At 37.9% G+C, this 26,678-nt stretch overlaps 1 protein-coding gene across 3 annotated transcripts; it reads right to left on the bottom strand.

Moving 5' to 3' along the window:
• Nucleotides 1–162: 162 nt before the first annotated feature.
• Nucleotides 163–26,678, bottom strand: ARNTL (aryl hydrocarbon receptor nuclear translocator-like). 3 transcript variants are annotated; one of them, XM_009709712.1, is made up of 18 exons: nucleotides 26,556–26,678; nucleotides 25,673–25,820; nucleotides 22,623–22,643; nucleotides 21,566–21,604; nucleotides 21,185–21,226; nucleotides 20,081–20,238; nucleotides 18,528–18,607; nucleotides 17,418–17,510; nucleotides 16,349–16,466; nucleotides 13,990–14,139; nucleotides 12,356–12,602; nucleotides 8,199–8,305; nucleotides 7,704–7,854; nucleotides 7,024–7,112; nucleotides 5,015–5,123; nucleotides 3,211–3,304; nucleotides 1,494–1,596; nucleotides 163–872 (listed from the first exon to the last, which is right to left on the bottom strand). In XM_009709712.1, the coding sequence occupies exons 2-18, from the start codon at nucleotides 25,810–25,812 to the stop codon at nucleotides 712–714; spliced, it is 1,902 nt and encodes a 633-aa protein (XP_009708014.1). In that variant the 5' UTR covers nucleotides 25,813–25,820; nucleotides 26,556–26,678; the 3' UTR covers nucleotides 163–711. The 3 variants fall into 3 exon arrangements, with proteins under 3 accessions (XP_009708014.1, XP_009708015.1, XP_009708016.1); XM_009709713.1 differs by lacking the exons at nucleotides 22,623–22,643; nucleotides 26,556–26,678 and having other exon boundaries at nucleotides 25,673–25,812; XM_009709714.1 differs by lacking the exons at nucleotides 22,623–22,643; nucleotides 26,556–26,678 and having other exon boundaries at nucleotides 12,356–12,599; nucleotides 25,673–25,812.

Genomic DNA, 26,678 nt, shown 5'->3' with positions numbered 1-26,678 from the left:
TTACTCTTGTGTTTTTCTTAGTATAAACTTGAATCTAGGAGTAAGTAATAATAGCTTCTCTAGAAATTTATTGCAGTGACAGTGTCTTGTAAGTGTGTGTAAGGCATTGTTTCTTGTCCCTTTTCCCCCCCAGGCTAAAGAAACTATAAATACCAACTGCTGCTGGCATGCACCTTCAGCAGGGTTTTATCAAATTTATTTATCAAAGTAAATGCTCCATCTTAGAACAAGGGAAACATTTATTTTAAAAATATTTAACTGTCTAATACATTACACTTTAACAATATTTATAGTAAAGGATTCTTACAAGAAAGAATAAACAGCTTTATGGTACAATTAGTATAAGAAATATCCACATGGGGACTGTTTTGCAGTGTAAAAACACACCATACATCTGAAATGGTCATTTGCGTATAAAAGCTACCACTGATGCCAGTGAGTTGCACAGTGATTTAAAAAAAAAATTTCAAACAACAGATTCCAAAATATACAAGTATTGCAAGCTATACACAGCTAACCAAATCAACACAGAACACTGTAGCAGGTTATTCCACTTTGTCTGAAGTTACACATAGTAGGATGAGTTGCATTCGGATACAGCTTTTATGAAATTCATACATAAAAGCTTCTCCGTCCAACAAGTTTCACAGACTGTAGAACTCCACCAGTAAATGCACTTTGATATTTGGGTGTTGAAGCCAGGTGCATCATTTACAAGGGCCATGGCAAGTCACTGAAGTCTACAGGGCCACCAAGACCTGCATCTGCTTCAAGAAGGCTCATTATTACTGCCATTGCCGCTTCGTCATTGCTTGGGCTGCTTGATCCTTGGTCATTGTCAATCATATCAATGCCTATATGAGAGTTCTCCCCTGTAAGCATAAATTCAGTAGGTTAGAAGTTCAGTTATTTTGTTCACTTTACTTGCTATGGGCGCTTGCTGTATGACTCGAGGTAGACTATCTGAACAGGCTGAACTCTTTTGGGAGTATTCATTTGTTTGATATCCAGGTTGCCACAGTTTGAGGGATACCAATACCAATCAATACCACTGATACCTGGTATCAGAGGACAAAGGTTAGGTCATGCCTTAAATGACCAGTATGCCTAATAAGGATGACCTTATGTGCTATACTTCAAAAATAAGTCTAGATCAACATCTAGGAGTCAGCCTAGCCTTTCTTGTCTTCAGTTGTGTAAAAGCATTCACCAAAAGCAGGTGAGGAGTTCAGCTAAGTCACACAGATTCAGCAAGAGAAGAGAAGCTTCCAAAGTACTACCGAAAAAAAAAAAAATTACAATATAAAGTAAGCTAGCAAAATAGACTGCCAGGCTACTCTTTAGGCAAACGGAGTGGTAGGTTATGGGCTTTATGCCTCAGCTATAGCCTGCAGACGCTAAAAGTGAGTTATTGCTAAACACACCTGTCTCGTTACAGTTGTCCATACGTGTTTAGTTGGTATCGAGGCATGTTACTGTGTGACTTCACTTACCGAGAATAGAGGAGTTGTCAGAATATGGGTAACCAGAATTATCTTGGATTTGGCCAGACAGTAACCCAGCTGAAGAAATGTCTGGAGTGCCACCATTCAAGATCTTGAAAGAAAAAACAGAAGCCATAAACCAGCATGAAATGTTGCTTTAAGTCTTAAATTGTCCTATATTGGGATTTTTAATATAGGGAAGATGGCCTTCCTGAAAAAAAAAGCCACCACCTAAAGGCTAACTAATCAGACTAGTTGTAAACTAAGAGCTACTTCCATCAAGCAGATGTCAGATGGATAGTGTATCACCACCAGAAAGGAAGAGATCAAGTCAGTACTACATGCTAAGCTTCTGAAAGTAACTTCTGAGAAACTGCTAGAAAAAGTCCTCAGGGGATTTCCACGGGTCTTTGTAAGTATTCCAGCTGCAAGTGACAGTAATTACAGCTCACTACAGAATGCTTTTGAATTTACAAATACAGTATATGTAAAGTACTGTTAATGAAGATCCTTAATTTTAGGAGTATAATCCTCCCAGGTAGAGACAGACTGCAGGAGCTGAGCATTGCTCCTGGATCGTAAGTCTAATCATTTTTTTGGTACGGAGCAGCACAGCAGTACTGTGTACACCAGAGCTCACCAGGAACAGAAGAACCTTCTCCGGGATTCTTAAACAGCAAGGCAATAGGTAAGCTTGGACCGTAGTTTTGAACTGCTCAGATGTGCGTACGCTGGAAGGTAAGTACTTGTGAGCTCCCTTCTGAGGGCAGTGTCAGCTGGAACTGGTGTTTCTAGCCAACAGAGTCTTCTAACTAAGGTGAAATATTGAAGGAGGGGGGGTACCCTATTAGAACAGCCCAGCTCTCCACCTGCATTTTCCGTTATTCCAATACAGGAGCCCCTACTATACGTAGGCATTGAATTATTGTAGGGCAGAAGGAGCAAAAATAACTATTCCTAGAATTGTAACTTGGTTTGTTCCAGCTTCAAGTTTTATTTCAAGAACAAAGAGAGCCAGGAATAGACAGAAATATTTACTGTCAGCTATATGCTCCAGTATAAGCAATTCTTATGTATAGTCATCATAATTTCTGGGGGAAAAAGTGAAGTAAGTCTGATGCAGTGTTTGAATGCACAGAATAAGGATTTGGGTAAGCGCTGTTCTTGCCTCGAATGTAATGACCATAAGCAGCAATTTACTAGATGACTTAAACGCAGCCAGTACGAGCGTTCAGGTGGTTAAGTGTTGGTAACAGTACGTGAGTGGTACTCAAGCAATCTTAGAACAAGGCAGGGTACATGGTATTGATTGAAAAATAAACTGTCAGTGCCTAGTAAAGCATGTAATTGTCATACTTGGTGCTACAGCACAGTCAGTGCTCAAACGATAGCACTTCCAGTGTTCACCAGAATGTGGTGTTAAAGAGTTTCTGGAGGGTCAAGAGATATGAGGAAAGCTCTTATTTGCAGCTCTGTTTTTAAAAAAAAAAAAAGTGAAAATCTAAAGAGCAGGTGGATTTCAAAAGCTGCCATTGTTTAGGAACTACTGGTCTCTGCACTTACGGGACTACTGTAAAGGGATTTCGGCCACCCGAATACTTTGACTTGCTGACAGACATTTTCCAGCCAAGCAGCCAGGCGTTCAACATGACCTGTAATTTTATGAGCATGATCCCATGTTGCTTGCCACTACTGCTACAAGACTGTTTGTAAAGCTTGTTCTTACCTTCTTGCCTCCCGGGGAGGATGTGTCGGGTGGTGGTGTGCTGGTAATGTTCAGTGGACTTGAACCGCAGCTAGAAGGTGATGATCCTCTTATCCTAAATTATGGGTAAAATAGGGAATGAATTTACTAGCAGCTTTGAGACTCAGGTGCCAGAGACTTGCAGTTTCAAATGCTGACTTTAGTATCAGGTGGCCTAAGGTGTTAAAAGCATGAACTTCATTTTTGTAATTTCCTCACTTTTTCAGTGTATTCAAATCAGCAGTAGCAACATTTGCAGCTAGATAAAGAGATGTGTGTAAATTGCTGGGTCTGCAAGCCTTACCTCCTCCCTCCCTTTATTTGCTCCTGTATAGCCTTCACAGAGTCAGAGGAAAAGGTCCTGGGTACTGAGGAAAGCATAATTTTTTGTATTTTACTTCAATTTAGACCAGCTAAGAATTTGAGCTGCCTCAGGCACAGTAACCTAGACTCCTTGAGAGAGCTACTGCTACAGAAGTGCACTGGACGTTTGATATAATTTTTTTTTAAACTGCCCAAAGCAGCATTTTTCACTTCAGTTTTCCATAGCTTGATCAAATATCATTTTTTATTAATGAATAATGTATTAACTGTAGAACCAACAAATCTCTAGACTAAAGGGAGGAGGGGTAGTTACAGAAAAAAGCAATGGAAATGGGAATCTTATCCTTGGCAGAGTTCCCCTGGGAAAGCTGAACAGAAGGCAGCTTTGGAAAATAGTAACAGCTGCTGAAAAAGGACTGGAACTAACCCAGGGTCTTGAAATTAAATGAAAACAGTGGTGGTAAGCTATGCTACTGCACTCACAGAGGCTAATGAAGTGTTTAACAGTTTCTAAAAGGGATGGTCAAGTTTCAAAGTATTGGTTCAGCCTTGGTGTGGCTTTTTTTTTTTTTCCTTCCTTCTTCCTATTCTTATAGACAGGAAAGAAGCCTTATGTGATAGGTGTGCTGTTCCCTTAAAGAATGAGGTAAGTAGTCTCTGGCCTGCAGCAGAAACTATAGGACATGGACTGGATGTCTTCCTGAATTGCAGCTCAGTATGGTTAAATTACTGTCACTAAACATCTGCTGGATGAGACCACTTTTGTAGGAGAGGGAACAATTCCCAAGAGGAAATTCATGAAGAGCAGGGATTGTTAGCCAGTAGAAATTAAGTGATACCCACAGGAAGTAGCTGCTTACACAGGTGAGCGAGATGAGATGGTTGTTCTGAGAAACAGTCCCTTATGGATGGGTGCTACAGGGCTTCTTGTTGAAACCACAGACCTGCATCCGGACTTTCAGACAGACTACCCCTGAGAAGGCAGAGCTAGCTTAATCATTGTGTCCTTGCTCAAAGAGCTGTGGGAGAACTGCAGAAGCTGAACTTACAGATCTAAAAACTCTAAAAGCATCTGAGCAAAGTGGATCACATGAAAATGAACAGGGCTTTTTTGACACGTAGCCAATAGCTTTGGCATTTGGAGGTTGTGCCACTTGCCCTTAAGTCACTGGACAAGCATGGTCTGGAAAGGAATCTGTCTCTAGTTAGCTGCTCTTTTTAACTACTGCTTCTGGTAAACAGATAATTATCACCATTACAAAAAAAGTTCCAATATTAGCCTTTTACAGTAGGAAGCTGGAAGGCAGTAACCTTTTCATTCTTTTACTATGGGCTTCAACTGCCTCAGCTATTCTGAATAGGTAGCTGTAGCTGTCTACTCATAAAATACAATTGTATCATTCCGTATTCAGCTTGAAGAACAATACTGATTTTCCTCTAACTTCATACCATTTTCTCTCACCTGTGAATCTCCATGATTTCTTCAGCAATCATCCTTCCTATTTTACCTGCCCCAGCTCTTGTTCCACCTGGAATTCCAGGCACAGTAGGATGGGTCCTTTTTGGGCCACCTGAAACGAGTGGGTATCTTAAGGTCAGATAAAAGCTTGCAAACCTTTTCAGAAAAGCGTTTGATATTTAGGCATGCTTTGACAAGCTGCAGTGGGTATCTGAACCGTATGTATTTACAATTTGACAAACTGGTGAGTACCTTCAAATGTTTGGGAAGCTCTGACTTGCACTGAGCTATGCTATATCTCTTGGATAACCCTCTGCGCCAGCAGGTACACAACAGACCCTGACTCTTACCAGAATCTGGCTGTTTCAAGCATCTGGTAGTACCTCTTGTACCAGCTTGTCAGACTTGCTCTATTTTGTACCTTAATAAGTTCATCTTAAGACGTGTTTTTCTTGGCTTTGTGTGAAGAACTTGCCAGCACATATTCCACTCAATATGGGATAAGCCCAAGCTACTTGATGAACATAAATAAACCCCCTGCAGGTAACTGCAAGTATCTAAAAATGGAGGAAAAAGTGAGGTCTGAACAGTTAGAAGCTCACTGTTACTTTAATGTGATTTCATGCTTGTACAACACTTGGAGACGTCGTCAGGAAGGAGCCTGGTACACTCCAAGGCATAGCAAAGAAAAGATCATGTACTGAAAGGGCAAGAAAGCCTTCAGTATTGCTTATCCATAATGGATAATTGCCTTCTTTTAGAAATTCATATTTAACAATAGCAACCCGCAGTATCTATGGCTCAGACCCATCAGGAGGTGAGAAAGTTCACCTAAAAGGTCATCAAATCCTTAGCAGAGCCAGAACCACTTGAAATGAAGCTTCACTCCATTAACTTTCTTTTCTGGGGACAAGAACTGTCAGTATGACAATAGTATACATCTGGTTTCTTTTCAAAGGCAGTGTTGTAGCAAGAATAAGCTTATCCTATTATAGAACAGTTTGTTCTGTATTATTTTTTTTTTACATCCTTAGAAGGCCCAAACACCATGTTACTGCCATTACCCTACCTTCAATTACTAACCATCATGGCTACATGGCAGCTTCTCTTCCTACCACTGTCAGCTGTCCTGTGCTTTGCCACCCTTCCTCCTCCATAGTTTCACTTAACCGAACCTCATTTTTCACAACAGAGAGAACTGAAAAGCTCAGCTTTGCTGAAGTCTCGCACTGTTCTGCAAAGTGCATTGTGTACAACTTACAAAGTAATTCCAGACGTGCAGTATCCTTGCTCCACAGCTATAAAGGTATAGCTGGTAAAAGTAGTATCTAGTAAACAGAGTCTCTAAAAGCAATGTTTCCCCGCTCTTTGGAAAGAATTTCAGTATTATCACCATGTTTCTTTCCCTGTCTTTCATCCACGGGCTGTCACTGCATCCTTCTGTCCTACCTCACTTCTATCCTGCTCCAGTAACCCTTCATTATCAAATCAAGCTCTGCTCCGCATTATGCTGCACACCACCCATTACAAAAGACAGTTCAGTGATCTGCAGCATTCACGGCAAGGCCATGATGATTACCAGAGGTCACTCTTCCTGTCTTGACAAAAAGTCAAATTGAGGGCAGGTGAGGGGCAATAAGCCAAACGGCCAAACTATATTTATGATCCATTCACCCTCTCGGTAGTCATCTGCACTCGCCACAGAACTTGAAGTCACTCTTGGACGATGTACAAATAGCACCATCCATGAAGGCAAACATTTCTCCTCTATGTCACTCCTCCAACCCTCCTTATACTTGTTTCTTTTAACTGGCTCATTCACTTCTCTTTGACCAGCTTATATCCACAGCTGGTACTTAAGTTTAACAGGCCAAGAACTGCATTGGCACTTTTTTTGGCCTAAAACTTGTTTTTCTTTAGGATATTAACAAAATTCTCAATGCAAAAGTGCAGAAAGTTTGTGCATGCAGGATTAGCTGCTAACAAGGCATGACTGCCAACACAGTAGTTACCTTCTCCAGCCTGAAGCACACTGTCCATGCTGTGTGGAGAAGCCGCAAGCTGTGGAAAGGCTGCATCTCCGCTATCGAGTACATTGGTGCTGTGGATTTCAAGAATTAGAAGAATCAGTAATAGAAAACCCTGCGGAACAGTCACTCTGCCCATGTGTCAGAATGGAATGCTTCAGGGCTTAAGTAGTTTGTGAGTCACTATCACCTCTGTGAAAGCAGCACTGTGACTGACATCAAGGCTAGATAAACAACAGAAATAAACCACTGTGTTACAATTCAAAGTGTGCAATGCAGAACCCAAACAGCTTCTCTCGAAGAGAATTGCTCTACAGCAGTTACTCTACTGCGAAGTCAGTGCACCTGTACAGAACCCTCGAGGAAAAAGAAAAGGGATGGCGAAGCCCCTACAAAAGCAAAGGAATGCATCTCCTGTCAGTTCCTACAAAGACTGGAACACCAGGTTTTCCCAAAGAAAGAAAATATTTATATTTCTGCAAGCTTTACTAAGCAGATATTAAAACTACTGCAATTATTAAACTAATTCCCCTCTCCCCAGGCATGCAGTTCTGCGTGTCATCTGGAGAAGGCACCTACTGTCATATACTTAGGTCAAATCTCATCTGAAAACAGGGCAAAGCAATCAAGCATTTACGTGCATCTGCTAAGAGAAAAATACTTACGAAACGACAGTATTTGTTGAGACAATGTATTCTACTTCTTTGGTCCAAGGGTTCATGAAACTGAACCAGCGACTCCGCAATGTAATAAAAGAGCCATCTTTTATTTTAAACTTGTAGCAGTTAGTTGTAATTTTTTCTCTTGTCTGCAAAACTAAAGACAGGCAGAAACCAAGTAACCTTGTGTCAAACGGGCACATGACTACATAAGCAGAACCCTTACCAGGGGAAACTCAGTTCCTCCTTTTACCCCTGAATAAAAAACGCTGTTTCTGCAGTCATCCCCCCTCACCCAATGTGAACCTCAAATATTCACTAAAAATCCATGGAAGTTTAAGATAATCCTGTTGTTTGGCACATGCAGCACAACGTTCTTGAATAAAGCATTTGCAAACAGAGACACACCCAAATCTTTTCAAGTTTGTTTGGTTTTCTTAACACACAATTGTTCTCAGTATTTTTTACAAAACTTCTTTACTGAATTATTAATAATTGTACCTTGTCTATGACACTCTGCAAGATGTCCTATATCATCTTGGTGAAAATATTCGTAACACGAAGTACCTAGAAGTTCCTGGGGTAAGTATGCCAGAATGGCTGTTGCCCTTGGGGAAGAGAGGTAAAGGAAAAAAATAAGAGAAAAAAATTTTTTTCAAGTGGAAGTATTAGTGACAGATTACTAAAACTCACACCAAAGTTGAGTAAGGCTCAAGTAATGTGGAGGAGTTAGAAGGTAAAAAAATTCATTAAGAATACTCTTTTTAATTTTCAGGTAATTAAGGAAGTACATAACACCAACAGCCCTCAGGTATTACAGTATTTGACCTATCACCACTGGAGGGGATGTAAGACTTTCTAAATAGCTTTGGACGTATATTGTAATTTTGAGAATTTAAACCTGAATAAAGCTGCCTTGTAGCAGCCACAAGATAATATGAAGCTTTCTGCATAAAATGCTGTTGAAAAATAGACATCAAAGGTTTAAAAACTGCCCTGTTCCTTTGTGTACCCACGGTGCTGCTGCTGCACAGAGGCCAAAATGTAGCATAACAAGTGTTTCAGAAGCATTTTCTCCCCTCAAGTCACAAGCCTTAAGAGCGGGACAAAAAAACACCCCACCAAACCCTGCACCCACATCCATAAAAAAGAAAGGTTAGCAAACAGAAGTTTCCCGAATAAGCACTAAGAGATCTACTATGTGACTCTGTTTTAAAATCAAACAGGAGCATGAAGCAAATAAACCAACTTTTTGTTTCATCAGAACCAGCTACAAAGCCAACCCATTTTCTTCCTCATCAGAAAACTTTAGAATGAAATACACCTGCAGTCTGCAACATGGGAAAGACGTGGATTCTTGGTCTCGCTCTCAGGTAGTGTTCAAGGAGCTGTTGGCAAGGATATCATGTTGTGCATTAGGGACGTGAACACTTGCCTCCAGCCCCCAGAAGACAGCATAACACAGACTTTTGAGGGTATCTGGGGAGGGACAGTACATTACTGCTACCATGGCACATAGAACATGGCCACCACCCCAGGAAATCATTCTAAGACTGCCTGGTGAAGGAAGAAACAGTTGAGAAGGAACAAAGCAGGACAAGCCATCCAGGAAGACCCTGAAATGCACACCACTTAATTTAGAAGATAGAGAACATTGTCAGAATCAAATCTGCAGGAGCCCTAGTGAAACTGCTCAAGAACATCAGAATAGAATGTAACATGGCTGAATGGCACCAGGGTAAGAATTTGAGATCCTCACCATAACAGCAGAGAGCAAACAAAACTACTGAACTACAGTGAACTTTGATTTTGTACATTTCTTAGAAAAAAATTTACTGAAGGAAAAATGATAGTTCCTTGAAGAAATCAGAATGAGTGTCACAATTCCAAACTATTCCAATGCAAATTAAATAGGAATGGTAATAAGGAATGGAACAAACCTGGGTAGATCATCACCTCTTCTGCAATCTCAAAAACCCCCAAATTAGATATTATAAAATGTAGAAATTAGTACATATTAATAACTATGAATAAGAACAGCAGGGAAAGCATTAAAGCATGAAAACCATAGTACTTAAATGCAGGACATTTTTGTATTTTCCCCAGACACACTAAAAGCATTCAGCCCCAATTAGGCAGGTAGCTTACACCTGAAGTCCTCATTGACAGCGAGCTCCAAGACCCCAGCCTTGGAGAAGGAAACATTACAAGTATTCACATGAGACAAATTTTCAGATTGGCTTTTTTCTGGTGAACTTTATCCCAGGACACTTAAACTGCTGACAGCTCCAGGACTGCTTTGATGAATTATCTCTGAGAGCCTGTGGAGCACCATGAAGCAGCAAAACATAGAGTCTATCTTTAAAAAGGCAGAGCTAGGAATCAAGTCAACCTTATTCCAGTATTTTTCCAAGAACTTTAGTAGCCAAGCGTTTTAACAGCACTGCAGTGGTGGGAAATCTGACATAGATAGGCAACAACCAATATGGGCATCAGTAAGCAACTCGTCAAACCTTTTACATTTGCTTTCATAGCAGAATAAAAAGGCTTTTTGGAAAGAAGAAGATGCACCAAATTTCAGCAGATGTCAAAAGACTTAGTGATTTCAGTATCTGACCATATTCTATGAAGCAAGGAAGGAAGCTGTTCTCGTCTTTCTTGAATTTCATCCTTTATTTGCTTTTTTTCCTTAGCTTGCTTCTCCAACTTAACAAGGTAGTTTTGAATTCTGAAGTTGTATATGATGTCATCTGCATATATAATAAACTTAATTTTACTCTCAAATTCATTAAGAGTACTGAAGAAGTAAGAGGTGGGATGGTTCTCTTTAAAACTCTGTTCAGTGTAGCCTGCTATTTTGACGGCGAACTGTTAAGTAGTTCTGTGGCGGTGTAGCCCAGGTAGTTGGTACCTAATCTATCACAGTTCTTCTGCAGGGACCATGCAATCCATAAGGATAAAAAGTTGGGGTCACAGAGTCTAAGAAGTGTTTCTTTCCTGGATTCCCTTGGACAAATGACAAAGGAACAGTGCAAGTCAATATGAACAAAAAACCCCCAACACAGAAATAAATTCATAGTTTTCAACTTTGACAGGTGCCTAAATATTCTCCAGCAGAAGCACTGATCATAGGATGCCAAGTTTAAGCCTACAGATGAGGCAAAAAAAAAAAAAAAAAAAAAATCCTTTCAAAGAGCCCTTTGAAGTAGTATACACATTCAAAGGACTGTAAATAACAGCTGGAAAACAATCAAATGAAGAGCATGTATGTTTAAATCCAATGGGTCAACTGAGTCTATTTTAGAAATATTTCAAAATTATCCATCATGGGAATACATCTGATCTTTTGAAGATAAAACTCATTGATGAACTACCATACTTTGGCATGACAGAATGGCACACTTTCTGAGCAACAGAAAAGCTATGAATGCTCTTATAGCTCCCAGAGTGATCGATCACCAGCTCTACACACTGCTGCTGAAGACCTGGTATTTTAAAAAGTTTTCTATCAAATTTAAAAAAAAAAAAAACAAACAAACAAAAAAACCCAAAACCCACACACAAAAAACCCCACAAAAAAACCAAACCCAACCAAAAACCACAAACCTAAAAAACCCAACCACCCCAGCCAGCTAGATAACATTAAAAAAAAAAGATAAGATTCTCCTTACTGCACTTCCTCTCGAGACTATCAGCTCTATTTTCTCTCAAAGTCCACTAAAAATCAGCTGACACACCAGACACACCCCTGAAACAAATTCCAGCAGGCAGATTCTGTCAGACTTTGGAGCCTGGGCTTTTCTACACTGTAAGCAACCGAGCCTAAGCCCCAGGCAACCTGAAATAGCCTCATCCAGGCTGTCTCAATCCATCTTGACAAGGAAGGGAACCAAACAAGCCCTCTCCAACCAGCCCAACATAAGCCCTCCATTAACAGTCTTCAACCACCTTTTTCCCCTCGACAATGCCAGTTATTTTGAAAAAAAGACCCAGGTCATGTTTCCCCGCAAGAAATTTCAAGTAGCTTCTTTTGAAAGAGATAAGAATTAGCCTTTTAGATAATAAATAAAATTGATGTTTGAAAGAAGATACCACACTGGTACAAGTTCTCAAACCTTTTCCAAGAAGTAAAGCTTATGAAAAGCTTTCTTATAAATACAAAAGATCAGATACAGAAGTATTAATTCAGCAGAATGTGTCCAAGTATACAGTTAAACAAATGTATATGCTATCAAAGCCTAATGCAACCTGTGCAATAACTTAACTATGTAGTGTTTGCAAAAGTTTTCAAAGAAAGATGTAGTAATTAGAGAGTCCAGTTTCAGAGTAGGACAGTATATTCTTCTGAGGATTACACATACACATTCCCTTAACAAATGGGCAGAAATGACCCCTGGAGTATTCTGTCTAGTAAGCCACGTTTTTGGAGGTTTGGGTTTTTTTGTTTGTTTTTTAAATTTAATTGGTAATACTGAATAAATACACAGTAATAGCTTTGAGCTCGGTCTCAAAAACCAAAACAACTTGCAGTCAGGATTTAGTAAAAAGCCAAAGAGTCATTTCTTTTTTCAATAGTATTTACGCTGCTTTAAGAAAAGCTGTCAGTAAAGCAGTGTTGGACAGTGATTTATTGTGGAAGTTATTACAAGTATTCTTACCTCTGATCTACAAAAACAAATTTCCCATCTATTGCATGTCGAGAAACATATTCTGTAGGTTTCACCCTGATCTCACCGTTGACTGGCTGTGGTACTACATGAGGATGCAGCCGTCCAATTGCAACAAGACAGCTTAAATTACAACCCTCGTTATCTGGTTCATTATCTTCATCTAGTCCCATTTTTGTTGGCGGCCAGCTTTTTAGATATCCTGTACTATGAATAGTGCAAAAGCTTTTGCGGTCTGCTGTAAAAAGAAAAAAGGAAAAAGAAAAAAAACAGAAACAAAAAAAGCAGTTAGGTCATGGATATTACTTTCGAGAACTTCATCTCAGTTCTGCTAATAATGCATCTCCTCTCTTATCCAGGAAATTTGAGACACTGTTCACTAAGGAATTTCTCAGCACTCCTGCTTCAATGCAGCTAATCTGAGATAATTCATTAAACAATTTACCTCTGCAAACCCATTGTTTATACTGAAATACCACATAGTTCAGACCAAGGTCACTTTTGATAATCTTCAAGTAGAAATTGCATCACATTTTATTATTTCAGCAAAGGATGCAAATAATCTAAAGGATTGTTTGAAGAAAGTATATTAATAAATAAGCAAGATGTCTTTTTCAACTTAACGTGAGGCTCCTACAAAAGACAGACCCAATTTGTTTGGTAGAATATACACCATTTGGGCTGTACAAGTTGTAGCTCTACATAGGGGTGAGGATGAAGATTCACAATGACAAGTAATACAGTCAGTATCCAAACGGAGAACTCTTATTCCTCAGCACTGAGCAGGCCTTAAAACTGCAAGGAAGACGACTTTCATAGAGAGGTAGAGTAAAAGGCTTATGCCTAACTGCACAAGCTGGTTTCCTCAGGGATGAGCACTAAAGCATGATCCAACGTTGACGCTGTGTCTGAACCTAGCAGTAAGTACTGGAGGCAGCTGTCACATCCAGAGGCAAAACACTGAAGTTGCCTTCTGTTCTCTAGTTGACACTTTCCACTTTAACTAATACCAAACATATTATCCAAAGTACTCAAAGAACAAATTTCCAAATTTGGACTAAATATATATTCCAACATGTCTAGAACAATACCCTGCAGAGGGAAAAAAGTATTACCAATTCTGATAATGTTATGACCAAATACTTCTGGTGTAGAAATGCTATGTTTCCAGCACTCAGAATGTACCAAACCACAGATTAATTCAGAATAAACTAATCTTTTTAAGTTGGATATCCATCCAAATATCACTTGTCAAATACGAAGCAGTGAAATAGAATGGCTAACAGCTCCCTTTTGCTGGACACATTGGCTAGAAGGTCAAGACTGAATGCGATATGATCTATGTCTGAAGAAGATGCAATAACCACACCAGAACTGTCAGCACAAACTGCTTGCAAAAATTTCAAGAGAGAGGAGAACTTTACATGCTAAGACAGTGTGTAAGAGCTACTGGTGTGTGGAGTGGGGTGGGGGAAGAAGTAACAGACTTAGACATAGTTCAATATCTTAATAAGAAACATTGACAGTGTTCAATAAACATAAAAAAATTAACCACTGCAAATGAGCAATTATGTAAAAAAAGCCTGACAGCCATTACATTTGGTAATAAAATGCATAATCGTTACCTTTCTTCTTTGAACAGGTTGAAGGAAAATCCTTCTCTTCTACTTTCACTGAAGGTCTATTGCACTTCATCCTACAAAAGAAGGACCGTCTTGCGCCGGAACATAGTCGTGATGGCCCAGGTGTTATATCGGTTTTAACTGGGAGGCCAGCTGTAGCAAACAGAGGAAGTGAGGAAGCCTTCTTTGTCAGGTAGAAAGTTAACCATACAAATGATTATATCATACAACCCAACTGTACAATGTTTCAACTTTGCTGGGACTTGCACAGAAGTCCTTTTATATCCTCGTTCAGAAGCAGAAGTCCTGTTTTGGAGATTTTCATGTAAGTGAATATGTGCAGGACTCAACTGACTGTATCAACATTAGAATTTCTGATTACACTTTCTAGCGTGAAAACATTGACGCAAGCTTGAGAACACAGGGTTCTAAATACAAAGATTAGCAAAAGATTGTACAAAGCCACACAAGTTTTGCAATGAACATAGTGACTTCTTTGAACACTAATCAACTGATTAAAAATAGAGAGAGATTCTTTATCCATAACCAGAGGAGTACTTCACACTTAGTCACTCAATAGGCCCATGACCCTTCAGAGTGGAAAGCTTTTCTATCACAACGCCCACCCAGAGAGCACACATGCACATATAGAGCAAAAGAGGTCCAGTGCCATTCCAGGTCCATCTCCACTGGTGTGTTTCCAGACATCAGATTTTTTCATCGTTCTGACGAAAGGAGGAAAAAAGGTAGCAGTGACCTACACAGGGACTGCAAGTCCCCAAGACCTCCAGTTATGTGTAAGAAGTCTCTCTAGCCTCACAGAAATAACTGCATACGAACATACCCTAACAATAAGCCCTGACCTTTATCATATTCTTGCAGGAGATTCTTAGATTCTTTTCTGTGGAAAATAACCAGAGAAACACAGTACCAAAACAGGCATCAACTCTGGGAGCCAACAGCGGAGCGCTGGTACAAACAGAGCTCCAGGAAGGTGCCCGGCACGCATCAGGAGCACAGGTATCGGCAACGCCAGCGATGCAGCTGGAGCTCCAGGTGACAGCGCTCCAAGAGCTGATGGAGGATTTAAGTCACGCAGCAACTTTTCCACAGCTTGCTATCCACTTCAACTATTTCTGCATGGGGAATATGTATAAACGAACAGCTATAAACACGTACAAAATCTTCTAGGGCCCTGCAGGCTTTTAACGTAAGGAGGAAAATGACCATGCCAATGTTTCAGTGTAAAGCGTGCCTCCCTTAAATTAGAATTGAGTGAGGCCACGTCCAGGAGGTCAGCCTGTCCTGCACCACATGCACTCTCAACTGCTGTTCAGTGGTAAGAGTACAAGCTGTGCCTGAGTCACTCATGCCAACATAAAAATAAATACATACATACACACTAGTACTCTTTAAGAATAGGAATTCTTGAAATTTTACCAATCAGTCTATCATAGCAGATGGGAAGACTGGAATTCATAGTATTTATTTTTGCCCAAACTTTGTCAGAGGCATACAAAAAAGGAGCTAGCACTGGATATACATGCTTGACAACCAGACAAAACCAGGAGCCAGAAAAACTTCAGTTGATCCAGCTGGAGCCTCTAGGCTCACTGCCCTGGAATAATCTCTCTCAGCTTCAGTTTCTAAAGCTGAGCTGGTGGCTTCTTTGAGATGAGATCCTAGAGCTTTCTGCTCCTGACAAGCATGAGACTTAATGACCTGGAAATCTGCAGTTGTAAGAAACTACTTTCTACTTAAGCAATGCAGACTCTAGTTATGAGAGTGAATTAAACACCCACTCACCTCAAAAGCAGCAAAGATACAGAACTACTTTAAAATACTAGAGTGGAATAGAGCTAAGAGACACAGTAGGAAATGATTCCAAGAACCAGGTTAAAAACCTTATGAGAGAAAGGTTAGGTCATTGATGGAAGTGGCAATAAGTAATAAATAAAGAAAGAAATAAAAAAGAATCCTCTATCTTGACTGACAGCTAAGGATTACCAAAATAATACTGACTGTATTCTGACCATTAAGAAATACGGATTAGAACAAATGCTTCATATGTTGCAACAGGAAAAAGTAAACCTTTGATGCCTGGAGAAGACAGGATACCTCACAGGTGAAGCCAGTTAAACTAATGCATCTATACCACAGTGCATGCCAAATCTACTAGCTTCCACATTCAGGTATCTGTTTCATACTTTTGTTTGTTTGTTTTCTGTCTTTAAGCTAAAACTTCCTTGGCATGACACACAATCTAAACAGCACCCCATACACACTTTTGACATTTGGCAAATATTCAGAAGCAGTGAATCTGGCTACACGACACTGTTTTTCAAAAGGTGGTAATACTTACTTTTTGCATCTATAAGCCTTTCTCGTGGTGCAGTGTCAGAAGAAGAGAGCTGCTCCTTCACTTTGGCAATGTCTTTAGGATGAAGGTAATCAAATAAACTTTGACCAATCAAATCATTCTGTAGAGATTGAATATTCAGTCAAAAATTAAAATAAGTGTTCAGTATATTTTCTCAATTTTAGCATCCATTATAAACAATCCTTTTACATATAGGTCTAACCAAGGAACATCAAACATCCAAGATCCAGGATTTAACAGAAGGTATGTTTTCTCTGCATATTTAAATCATGACTACATTACATAGTAATTAATTTCATTACTTTTAGTAAGAGTTTTGCAGAAATAGCATGCTCAATCCACCACCAACAAATATTCTGCTTTCTCTTCAGTCTTACTTCCTCTGCGACACATTTGAAGAAAAAAAAAAAAAAAAAAAAAAATCACAGTTGCAAATGTTCTCTTTCAATATTTATATGAGGAGTAGGTATTTATTATATACCTAACTAAAGGCTGGCTGACAAAAACTTTTGAAGCTAATACAGTTTTTAAATTTGGTAAGGAGGACAGATGACAGAAAGAATGAAGAATATTATTTACACAATATATAGTGCAAGTTAAGCCTCATGTTAAGCATATATTAAAAATCTGGCTTAGGTATAATTGCTTCCCAGTTTCCATCAGTAAGTATGCTAGCAAAACCAGAACAGACAGAAAGAAAAAGTAATTCAAAAAATTCATCTGAAGCTATTGGAAGAACCTCAGACTGATTCTTCAATATTTGCTTACACTCTCAATTAGATAACGCTTTTGCAAGCCTGAAGGTAAATCCCTGATCAGAATGCATCAATCAGTGAAGTAAATTTAGTTCCTTTTCACCTCCTTAGTTTGAACAAAAACCAGAAACAGTCTTCTCTAATGACATGGCAGAGAAAAGCTCTTTCTTTGCAACAAATCTCAGCTTTCAAGACAGACTATTCGCATAAATACCCCCCATATAAATGCATAATCATAAAAAAAAACACTTTCGAATCTTTTAAGGCCTAACATTACTTAAAATGGAAAATAATACCTGACTGTAGTTGAGGATCTTGAAGACAGATTCTGAAACAAACAGTATCTTCCCTCTATCACAGCCCACAACAAAAAGAAATCCATCTGCTGCCTAATTAGGGAAAAAAAGTTAATTACTAAATTATACATCCTCACTGCATCATTATAACCTTTAAAAACACTTTGTATACAGAAGAATTTCTACACTAGGAGAGCTGTGTTAACATTTAGAGATATCTGAGTCAACATGCAAGATATGAAATTACAATGAAGTTTTTTTTGCATCTGCAAACATTTCTGGCATTATTCTGGGCATCATGCCCAGAATGTAAAATCACTTTTATGGGAAGAAAGAATCTGTGTCTTGTCCAATAATATTATGATTATGTTTAATAATGCCTTCAAATTAAAATATTATTTTAACTGTTTTTATTCCATAGTTCCTTTTTTAGAAACCAAACATAACCTGGATATTTATTTATGTGCCTATAGGCAAGTAATTCTCATCTCAATAGTACTCTTTTTCAGTCACATACAAGCATGCAGGATTAGGCCCTAATTTTACAGCTTTAGAATCACAATGCTGCAGAAATTAAATTCTGCATACGCTGCATCTGGACACTGCAGTGCTTCACAAATTACACAAACTACTAGAAGAGCTTAACTATTGACAAGTGATACATACTCTCCACGCTATAAAAGAAGTATACAGCAAGCAGCCAGACATATTAAGTTGTGTCACATCAGTGACCTCAAAAAATGGTGTTATATCATTGCATGCTGAAAATCATGTCAAGGTGGCCCATGCCACCTTTCTTGCAGACTTTCTGCAAGAAAACAATTTATGTAATGTTGGTTCATTCCATGAAATAACTGAAGATTCTGATGGTTACCATCAAAATATCAGAGTTTCCTCTGATCTCCCTCTTAAATCTTTCTGCTTAAATTAAGACACTAGCCATCATTAAAACCCATTGACTTAAGGCAGTAGTCCTGCAGATTTCTTCATTAGCCTCCGTAATTAGAACATTCGTAAGCTGAGATACAACGCAGAATAATACTGGTGTTTTGCTTTGGGAGAGTTATATTCACAGACATTAATATATCTTAATTAAAAGTTGAAACATACCCTGAGAATAAGATGTTTTAATTCATCATCTGATAGAAAAGCAGGCTTATAGTTTGCTTCTGTATATGGGTTTGTAGCACCTAAAGAAAACAAACAAACAATCCCCATGTCACAAACTTAATACACACTTAAATGAGCAATTTTCCTTTGGCTCCTTCTCATACTATTATTCATTGCAGGTGTTCTTTAAAATGAAATTTGCTTTTTGGTTTTGCTTTACTACCAACATCAGCTCTGTTAGTACTAACTTAAAACAGGATGAAGATTTTATGCTAAAACACAAATACCGCATTGTGTAGTAATGCAAATCAAATCCTTTCTGAGATAGGAAAGTGTTCCTTGACATATTTTTTTAACCTAAACGCTGTCCTTGATTTATGGTCTAGTCTCAGAATTAGAAATGAAAAACAAGAGATTAAAGAATAAAAACCTTTGAACTATTTCTTCTCTTTATAACTTAGTAAAACATGACAAGGTCATGTAAACAGATTGTCACTTAGGAACTTATAAATCAGTTCTCTCATTCCATGCCAAAGACAAAAACCAGCATCACAATGACATCATCTCACAATGCCAAAAGCCCAAAATTAGCAACAAATGAGGCAGCTATTTATTAAAGAGTAATTCTTCTTATGCTGTTCCCTTCATAAAGACAAAAATGAGGAGTCAAATTAGTAACCACTGAAGTGCTATGAAATACTAGCCTAACCAAATGACAGTGGCAGAAAAAGTTAAGCCTTTCAAAAATGCTAGGATAAATATGACTGAAGACACCAGGTCTCCTAGAAACTAGAAGAGCGACTCTTTCTTTAAATTAGCTGCATCACTATCTTTTCTCAGCGGCATATTTCTTGAAGGCTTAAGCTTTCAAGATCATCACCAATTGTACCCAAGCACTGTTTCACTCATATATGAAGGTTTAGAACACAGAAGTTTAGAAGTTGCAACAACCCCAACTCTTCCAAACCTGTGTGTTTCCCTTCAGGTGCTTCTAACAGAAACAAGTTAAAAGGACTAAAATTGAATTTTCAAAGTACTCTCCATTCTTTCACACAGAGCTAAAGGTATGAACAGAAAACCTCAGAAGTCCTGTAGGAATATTACTTACACCTAAAATCTAACCTCTCTATCCAACAAGTTTTGCACAGTGCCTGCTTAAGAGCACTGCTCAGTGCTACACAAGATTTGACCCTGCACTGCCACGTAAGTCCTTTGTTCCCTCCTGCCACCTGCCTCAGCTGCCTTGCTTTTGTTAAATCTAAAGTGGTGATCAATCAGGTCAGATAACGGAAAATTATTCTTTTCTCATCCACAAATTTCCCAGTTGGATCAGGATACTGGACCATGAGCCAGTAACCTATAAATGAACATGCAGCATCAAATGCTAAGAAAGGGAGGTAAGTCCTCCCAAGATGTATTAACTTACTCCTTTTTGGCAGAAGGGCAAGAAAGAGAGAGAAAAAGTATGGCTTTGCTGAAATCCCATTTCACCACCCTCCTCCAGTCCTGTCTCGAGCCCCCCTCTCCAGCCCCCAATCCCCCAATCAACTTACCACGTAATGTTTTCATATGCTGGACAGCCATTCTCAATACAGTGAGTTTATCTAGCTTTCGGGACATAGCGTTGCACGTTGGTACCAAAGATGCCAGTTCATCTATAAAACTGTTCATTTTATCTCTACGCCTTTTTTCAATTTGACTATGAGCCTCCCTAAACAAGCAAGGTGGTGAGAAAAAACAGAAAAGCATGAGAAAATAAATCCAGTAAAACAAAAACACAAAAATAACCTCCTCCTGATAATTAAGTTACCTTCTTATCCTCATGAAAAGGACATTCACATACAGAATTCTTCAGACATTTTATGTACATTATTTGGGTGAGTAACAGTTATAAGCAATAGGTAAGGCTGCAGCACATGGCTCTAATTTACCAGAAAACACATATAATGTTGGCCATACAGAACACTGAATCCTCAGTTCCAAAACGATCCACTAAAAAGTACAAAATTATCTAGAGATTTCTACTGCTGTACACCACCTTTGTTCTTGGCACATACACTGAACCGTATCTGTGACCTTTACGATTCCAGTTAAGTAAATTTCAGTGTATATAAATATCAAATAAAGCATTCAATTAAGAATTTGTAATCAGTACACTACATGAATGTACAATGTACTAAGTATTTAAAACTACCTTTTGCTGTGGCAATAAGTTTTCTACTCATCCTATAGCTTTCCACTTGAAGTATTTGAGATACCTCTGAACTAAACTCTTCCTAATCAGGAAAAATTAGGATAAACACTAAATAATTTAATTTTTGTTTAATATTTTCCCATATTAAAGTGTCACTGTTAACAATTCTACAACCGCTATTGAGTTTGAAAGAAAAAAGATGAAGAATGTAACATTATCAGAAACATACAGACTTCAATTTCAACATTAATGAAGTGACCAAAACCAAGTTACCTACCAAATTAGTATTTTCACAAAACTATATGCAAAACATGAAAAATGTTAACAGTGCAAAGATACAGAAACGTAAGAGAAGGTCAAAGCTAGAAAAAATTATTTTCAGGTTAAAAACCACATTCAAATATTTTCTATATGACAAAAGGCAAGAGAGAATTCTTTTCCATATACTTGTTTAGAGTATTACCTTGCATTTTTTATTCTGCCTTGTTGGTCTGTATACTCCAATCTGTTGAGAAATGATATCACAAAGTTAGTGTTGAAAACACTAAAACCAATTCTTTTAATGCATATTGCATACCTACTGATCCTCAATAAAATCAGGTTTTAAAGATTTGAATACTTATTTAACTTTTCTTCAGAAAATATCATTATTTATAATATTGTGGCTCAAAGTCTTGGGTTCTTTTCTTTGTCCGTTTTAATTCCTTCAACAACCTTAAGCATTTGTCCCAGCAAAGAAACAATTTGGATACATGACCACAGTGACACTGAAAACAAGTATCTACACACAGGATCCTATGATAGTCCCAGGGAACTAACATTTTAGTGACTGTATCAATAGTACCTTCCATGTTGGTCATCTTTATCTGTATCCATACCTTCCCTGCAGAAACAGAATAAAGCAATATATCGCAAATTAAGCAGGATTAGTAAAACTATTATCAAACTATAACAAAATCAGAATAAAGCATTCCTGTCATCTTTAAATCATAAATACAAAAACAGTAATATAAAAGCAAGAACCTGGGAGGACTAAAGAAGTTGCATGGTTTTTGTAATATTAAAACATTTTCTTAAATTAGTTGTGTCTCCTTCGGAGCTAACAAAATGGCAGTTTGATGTGTTTGACAGTAAAACACGCTGCAGTTCAAAGATATCATCTGTTATAAAAATGTTTTTCAGTTAACTGGGGGTGGGGTGGGGAAAGGACATATCAAAGCAGATATTTTTCAGGCCTTTGTCAGAAATAGAGTTACTAACTTACATTTACTCTAGTTAAAAGTTTGACCAGAGGCAGTTATCAAAGTGCCTAGCATAAAATTCAGAAATTGCCCTGAATTATTTTGTACAGATGCCTGTGCGTTCTACACTTTAGTTTGCCTTATGGTAGTTGATTTTGGGGTAGGAGATGATAATAATCTAGACCAACAAACCACTGAAGGTCGCCAAATGCATGGACAGAATGAGAGACTGTAGGAAACTAACCAGGCACATTTTAAATTAGTACAACTTTCAGTGTAGATAGGTGGCTTACTTTGTCTCAACATGGGGAAAAAAAAAGTAAAGGAGGCATGAAGAATAAAAAGGACCCTCGTTATTATAATTTAATATTGTAACCATATGTACAGAACTAGGAAGGGAAGTGTAAGTCTTCATAGCAGTATCTGGTTAAAAAAGTTGAATGCCTAAGACTACAGCGCAGTTAGGCAAAAGAATTAGGAAGATAATATTTTGCTATATATAAATCTGTACAACTGTGCTTAAGTAGACGCTCTCAAGCCTGGCTTATTCTGGTTTAATTTTTACCTGCAAATTTTAAGTAAATGGGAGGGAAAGGCAAGGACAAAAAACACTGAGCATCTTTTTCAAGTGAAACCAATTATTAAAATATTTATACTTACTCAAAAGGAAAGCCATCAAGTCTGAAAAGAAAGAAAAATAAAGTACACCATATATAGGAAATAAGAATAATGTCTTAAATTTTCTGCTGAAGTTCTCAAGCTAGTTTATATTCTATTTGAAATGAAAAGCACAATGAAAACAAGACAATAGCAGTGAACGTATTCTAAGGAAACAAGCTTGTTGAAATTAATCTACTTTCTGAAAGAATAATTCTGCTTTTTAAGAAAAGATAGCATAGGTCATACACTTAATGTGAAAAACTAGCAGAAAAACTAACCTAAATTATGTTATGCAAATCATCAAGATATTGTATCATCTTCAGAAATGAAAGCTCTGTACTTTATGTGTGTTGCCCTTGTGGTTAGATAAATGGGATTTCAGAGGAGTCTAAGGCCAGGGGGAAAAAAAAAAAAAAAAAATTGTGTCCCAAATGTCTCAGTTTTTGATTCTGCCCAGTAGGACAGATGAACATTTCCTTTTAGTCAGTACTGAAGTCCTAATTCTGAACTTTATGCAGACTTTCATATCATAAGGAAATTAAACAGAATTTCTACAGGTAAGCTAACTGCTGGCATCACTTCAACACTGTAAAGTGATCTGAAATACCACTCAGCTTTAACATGTTAAGAGGCTATGTTTTATAAAAACCATATGAAAAATCTTCTTGTATTAGCCATTAGCATACTAGTTATTCCTGTCCAACATTGGACATTAGCCTTCTTAAAAATAAACATGGTAGTCTTCCATATATTATTCATTGCACTTTTAAATCAATTATCTTTGTGATTAGTTTTTAAAAGTTTTAACAATGCTAAAGATTTTCTTCATTTCTCAATTTGCACATTTGAGTTACTGCCTTAGTCAATGGCTCAAAGCACTTCTGATGCTCACAAAGAAATTGCATTCAGGTCTAGAATAGGACTTAGGAACAGAAATGAGACCTCAGGTTTCCGCTTGTGATGCCACTTTTAGCTACAGTGTGCTTGTTGTGACAAAATTCATTTTAGCCTTAGGAAGAAACAGAAAGCAAAATCTGAAAGAGGTACAAGGTAAGTTACAAATGCTGCAGGATAGTTCGTTTTCTTATCATATTTTATTTCAACTGAAAACACTACTCCCAAGAAGAGAAATTAACTCCTTATAGACCTGTGCATGACATCTTGAATTCCAGCATTTGACTAAAACAGACAGTAGTGGAGAACAGAACCTCTGCTGAAGTGATAGCAGTAGGTTGGACAGGAATTCTCCTGGAGGAGTGGCAGGAGAAAGAATTGAAAAGAAGCTGGTGTGGAGAGCTAAAAGTGCAGCTGATCAATATACTTGCTTGTACTTGAGAGACGAATGTAGAACCACACTATAACAGTCAGGTTCTGCCTTCCTTATCCCCTGACTACACTGGTAAATGAAGCATAAAACTGGACACTCAGACAGTTTATGTAAAAAATAAATTGTTAATAGGCAGCAAAAGCTGAACAGTAGCATTTCTGAACATTTATCGATACATACATACAGAGGGAGGGATTAAGGAAGTCTACCTTAAGTTCTACTTTAAAACAGGAATATTTACTAGCCACCATTCCTTTGCAACACAACATGAACTGTGGTATCATGACAGCTGTTGTAAACTTATTTTACTTAGGATTCAAGGAAACAGTGTTTTCAGATATTTAAAAAAAAAAATGCACACACAACCTAAAGGGCAGAATTATAACTTACAAGAGCAAGCTGTCTTTTGGAAAAGAGGACTTGAGCAATGCTTCCTACCCAGAGGAATAAAGATGGAGAAATCCTTTCTAGAGAAGAGGAAGTTGGTAAGATCGAGGCTGTTCACTGAATTTTGTAGTTGTCAACTAAAGGGAGTCATTTACTTTTCAGGAAGATTAAATGCATATGAGAGAAGGTATGTATGCAGTATGTTTGTGGTCTTTAAACAGTACTTAAAGTTTTGCATCTAAGTTCTGCTAAAAGGAAGTCCTATGCACAGGGAACCTAATTCTTAATTGTCATGCTCAGCATGGATTAAAAATTCTACTCCCTGTAAAAAGAACTGCCAACAATACAAAATACAATGATAAATTTTGTGCTAACTTACATAAAAATGGACTGTGTAGCTGTATTAATAATGGATGGGACCCATTCACAGGTTACCCTGCAGCTACCTATGAGGTTTGCACAGTGACTTTGACTAAGTAGGTTGGTCTTGGTGTACCTAGTGCAGAAGACATTACACATTCGGAAATTTGACAACCTTTACTACGACCTTCACTATTCCAACGCAGAGTTGGCGTGATTTCTTTCTATTTCAAATACGTGTCCCAAGAGAGAAGCTATGGCTTGGACAGTGCTTATAAGCACTATTAGCAAGCTTCCCTCAAAGAGAAGCTGCTTTCTTGAAACAAAACCACACTCTACCACTGACTCAGAAGAAACCAAGTTTTTATTTTGTCAGGAATAATAGCCTACAATTGAAGACGAATACAAGATTAGATCAGTTGATTAAATGAAAGACAGATCTACCACTTCAAACCAGAGGCTACTCAGATTCATATTCAACTGGGAGACCAAAATAGCTTCATCAGGCAAAGGCTGGCAGCACACTGATAGGAAGTGACTAAAAGGCAAAAAAAAGGTGAAGAAAAGGAACTATTTCCATTTTTGCTTCTGCTTTAATGAATTTATGATCTTCCCTCCCGCAAGTCAGACATTCTATTTCCTATATAAACGGTCAATATGATCAACCTTCACACTGTACATTTCATTAGTATTAATTTTCCTCCCCTCCATCAGCCAAAGGTTTTTTTCCTCAGCCTTACCCCATCTGATAGCCTTCAACTATTGTTGCACTGAGATGAAAGCTTTATTTTTATTGTTAAATAATGAACTTTCTTCTTAGTGCATAGTAGGTTTTTTCTTTATTAAAAACTTTACAACAGGTTGTCAAAAAAAGAGTATTTAAAAATTGCTATAAATATTCCTATCATCTCTCCCACTGTATTGTTGTGTTACAACCTCTTTGTAGCAGTGTTAAATCAAGAGAAATCCAACTTACTGATAATCAGTAGAGCTTCCCTTCCTTTTCCTATTACAATCCATTCCTGAAGTGCTAAGCGAACTGGAGATCAAGTCAGCAGGGTCTGGTGACATAAAGTCACTAATTGTAGAAGATATGTCCATCCTTTGGTCTGCCATTGGATTTTCTAACATTAGGGAAACAAAAAAGAAAAAAAAAAAAAAAAACCTGAAAAGCCACCAACCAAAAAACCACTGCATTAATAGAAGCAGAAACGTACATTTTTTTTTAACCAAAAAACCCAAATCTCAAACTTAATATTCTTAAAAACTGCAAAAATCACAATTCTATTATTTCCTTTTGCTGTAAAACAGATAATAGGCAATTTCTCTTTTTCCAGTTACTGGCGTATTGAATATGGCGCAAAAGCCATGACCATTCTCAAAACACATTACTTTAAAGAAAATTCTTTTAAGATTTGTCAGCATGATCTTTAACTAGACCAGGTTTACTCTTACATTAAGTGGCCAGCCAACTGCTTCTACCTAACATAAATAAAGGAGAAGTTCTGTCTGTCTTTCACTGACTGGGAACACTAGTTTTAGTGTCTCTGTCCATTTGGAGATCATATAATCAAAGTTCGTAAGCTTTGAGAATTCTAATTCCACTGAATTTCAAGGAACAGAATTCAGAAGATAAATAAAAACCTCCACCACAGCAGACCCCACAAATAAAAGAGTAATAACCCAACGATGGTCTAAGAAGACTAGTTAAAGGTACAAACAAATCTAATTAGCTTTTTCATCCAAAACATACACATTTTAATCCTCCAGACTGCAAATAATTATATTGTTGGAAGAAATCATGTGAAAAGTTCATTCATTACTAAATGGCATCAACTGTGAAACAGAAGAGTTTTTACCTGAAAGCCTGTCTTGGAAGCCTAGATCCAGCTGGGGAAAGATGATGATGCTCAGCCTGAAGCAGCTGATCACCTTAAAATTCTTCCATGCCTCATATTCTGTTAGTCAAGTACTTTCAAAAA

The sequence above is a fragment of the Cariama cristata genome, unplaced genomic scaffold (genome assembly GCF_000690535.1).
Source record: "Cariama cristata isolate BGI_N322 unplaced genomic scaffold, ASM69053v1 scaffold751, whole genome shotgun sequence".
Lineage (NCBI taxonomy): Eukaryota > Metazoa > Chordata > Aves > Cariamiformes > Cariamidae > Cariama > Cariama cristata.
This window is presented reverse-complemented; position numbering and strand designations above follow the sequence as displayed.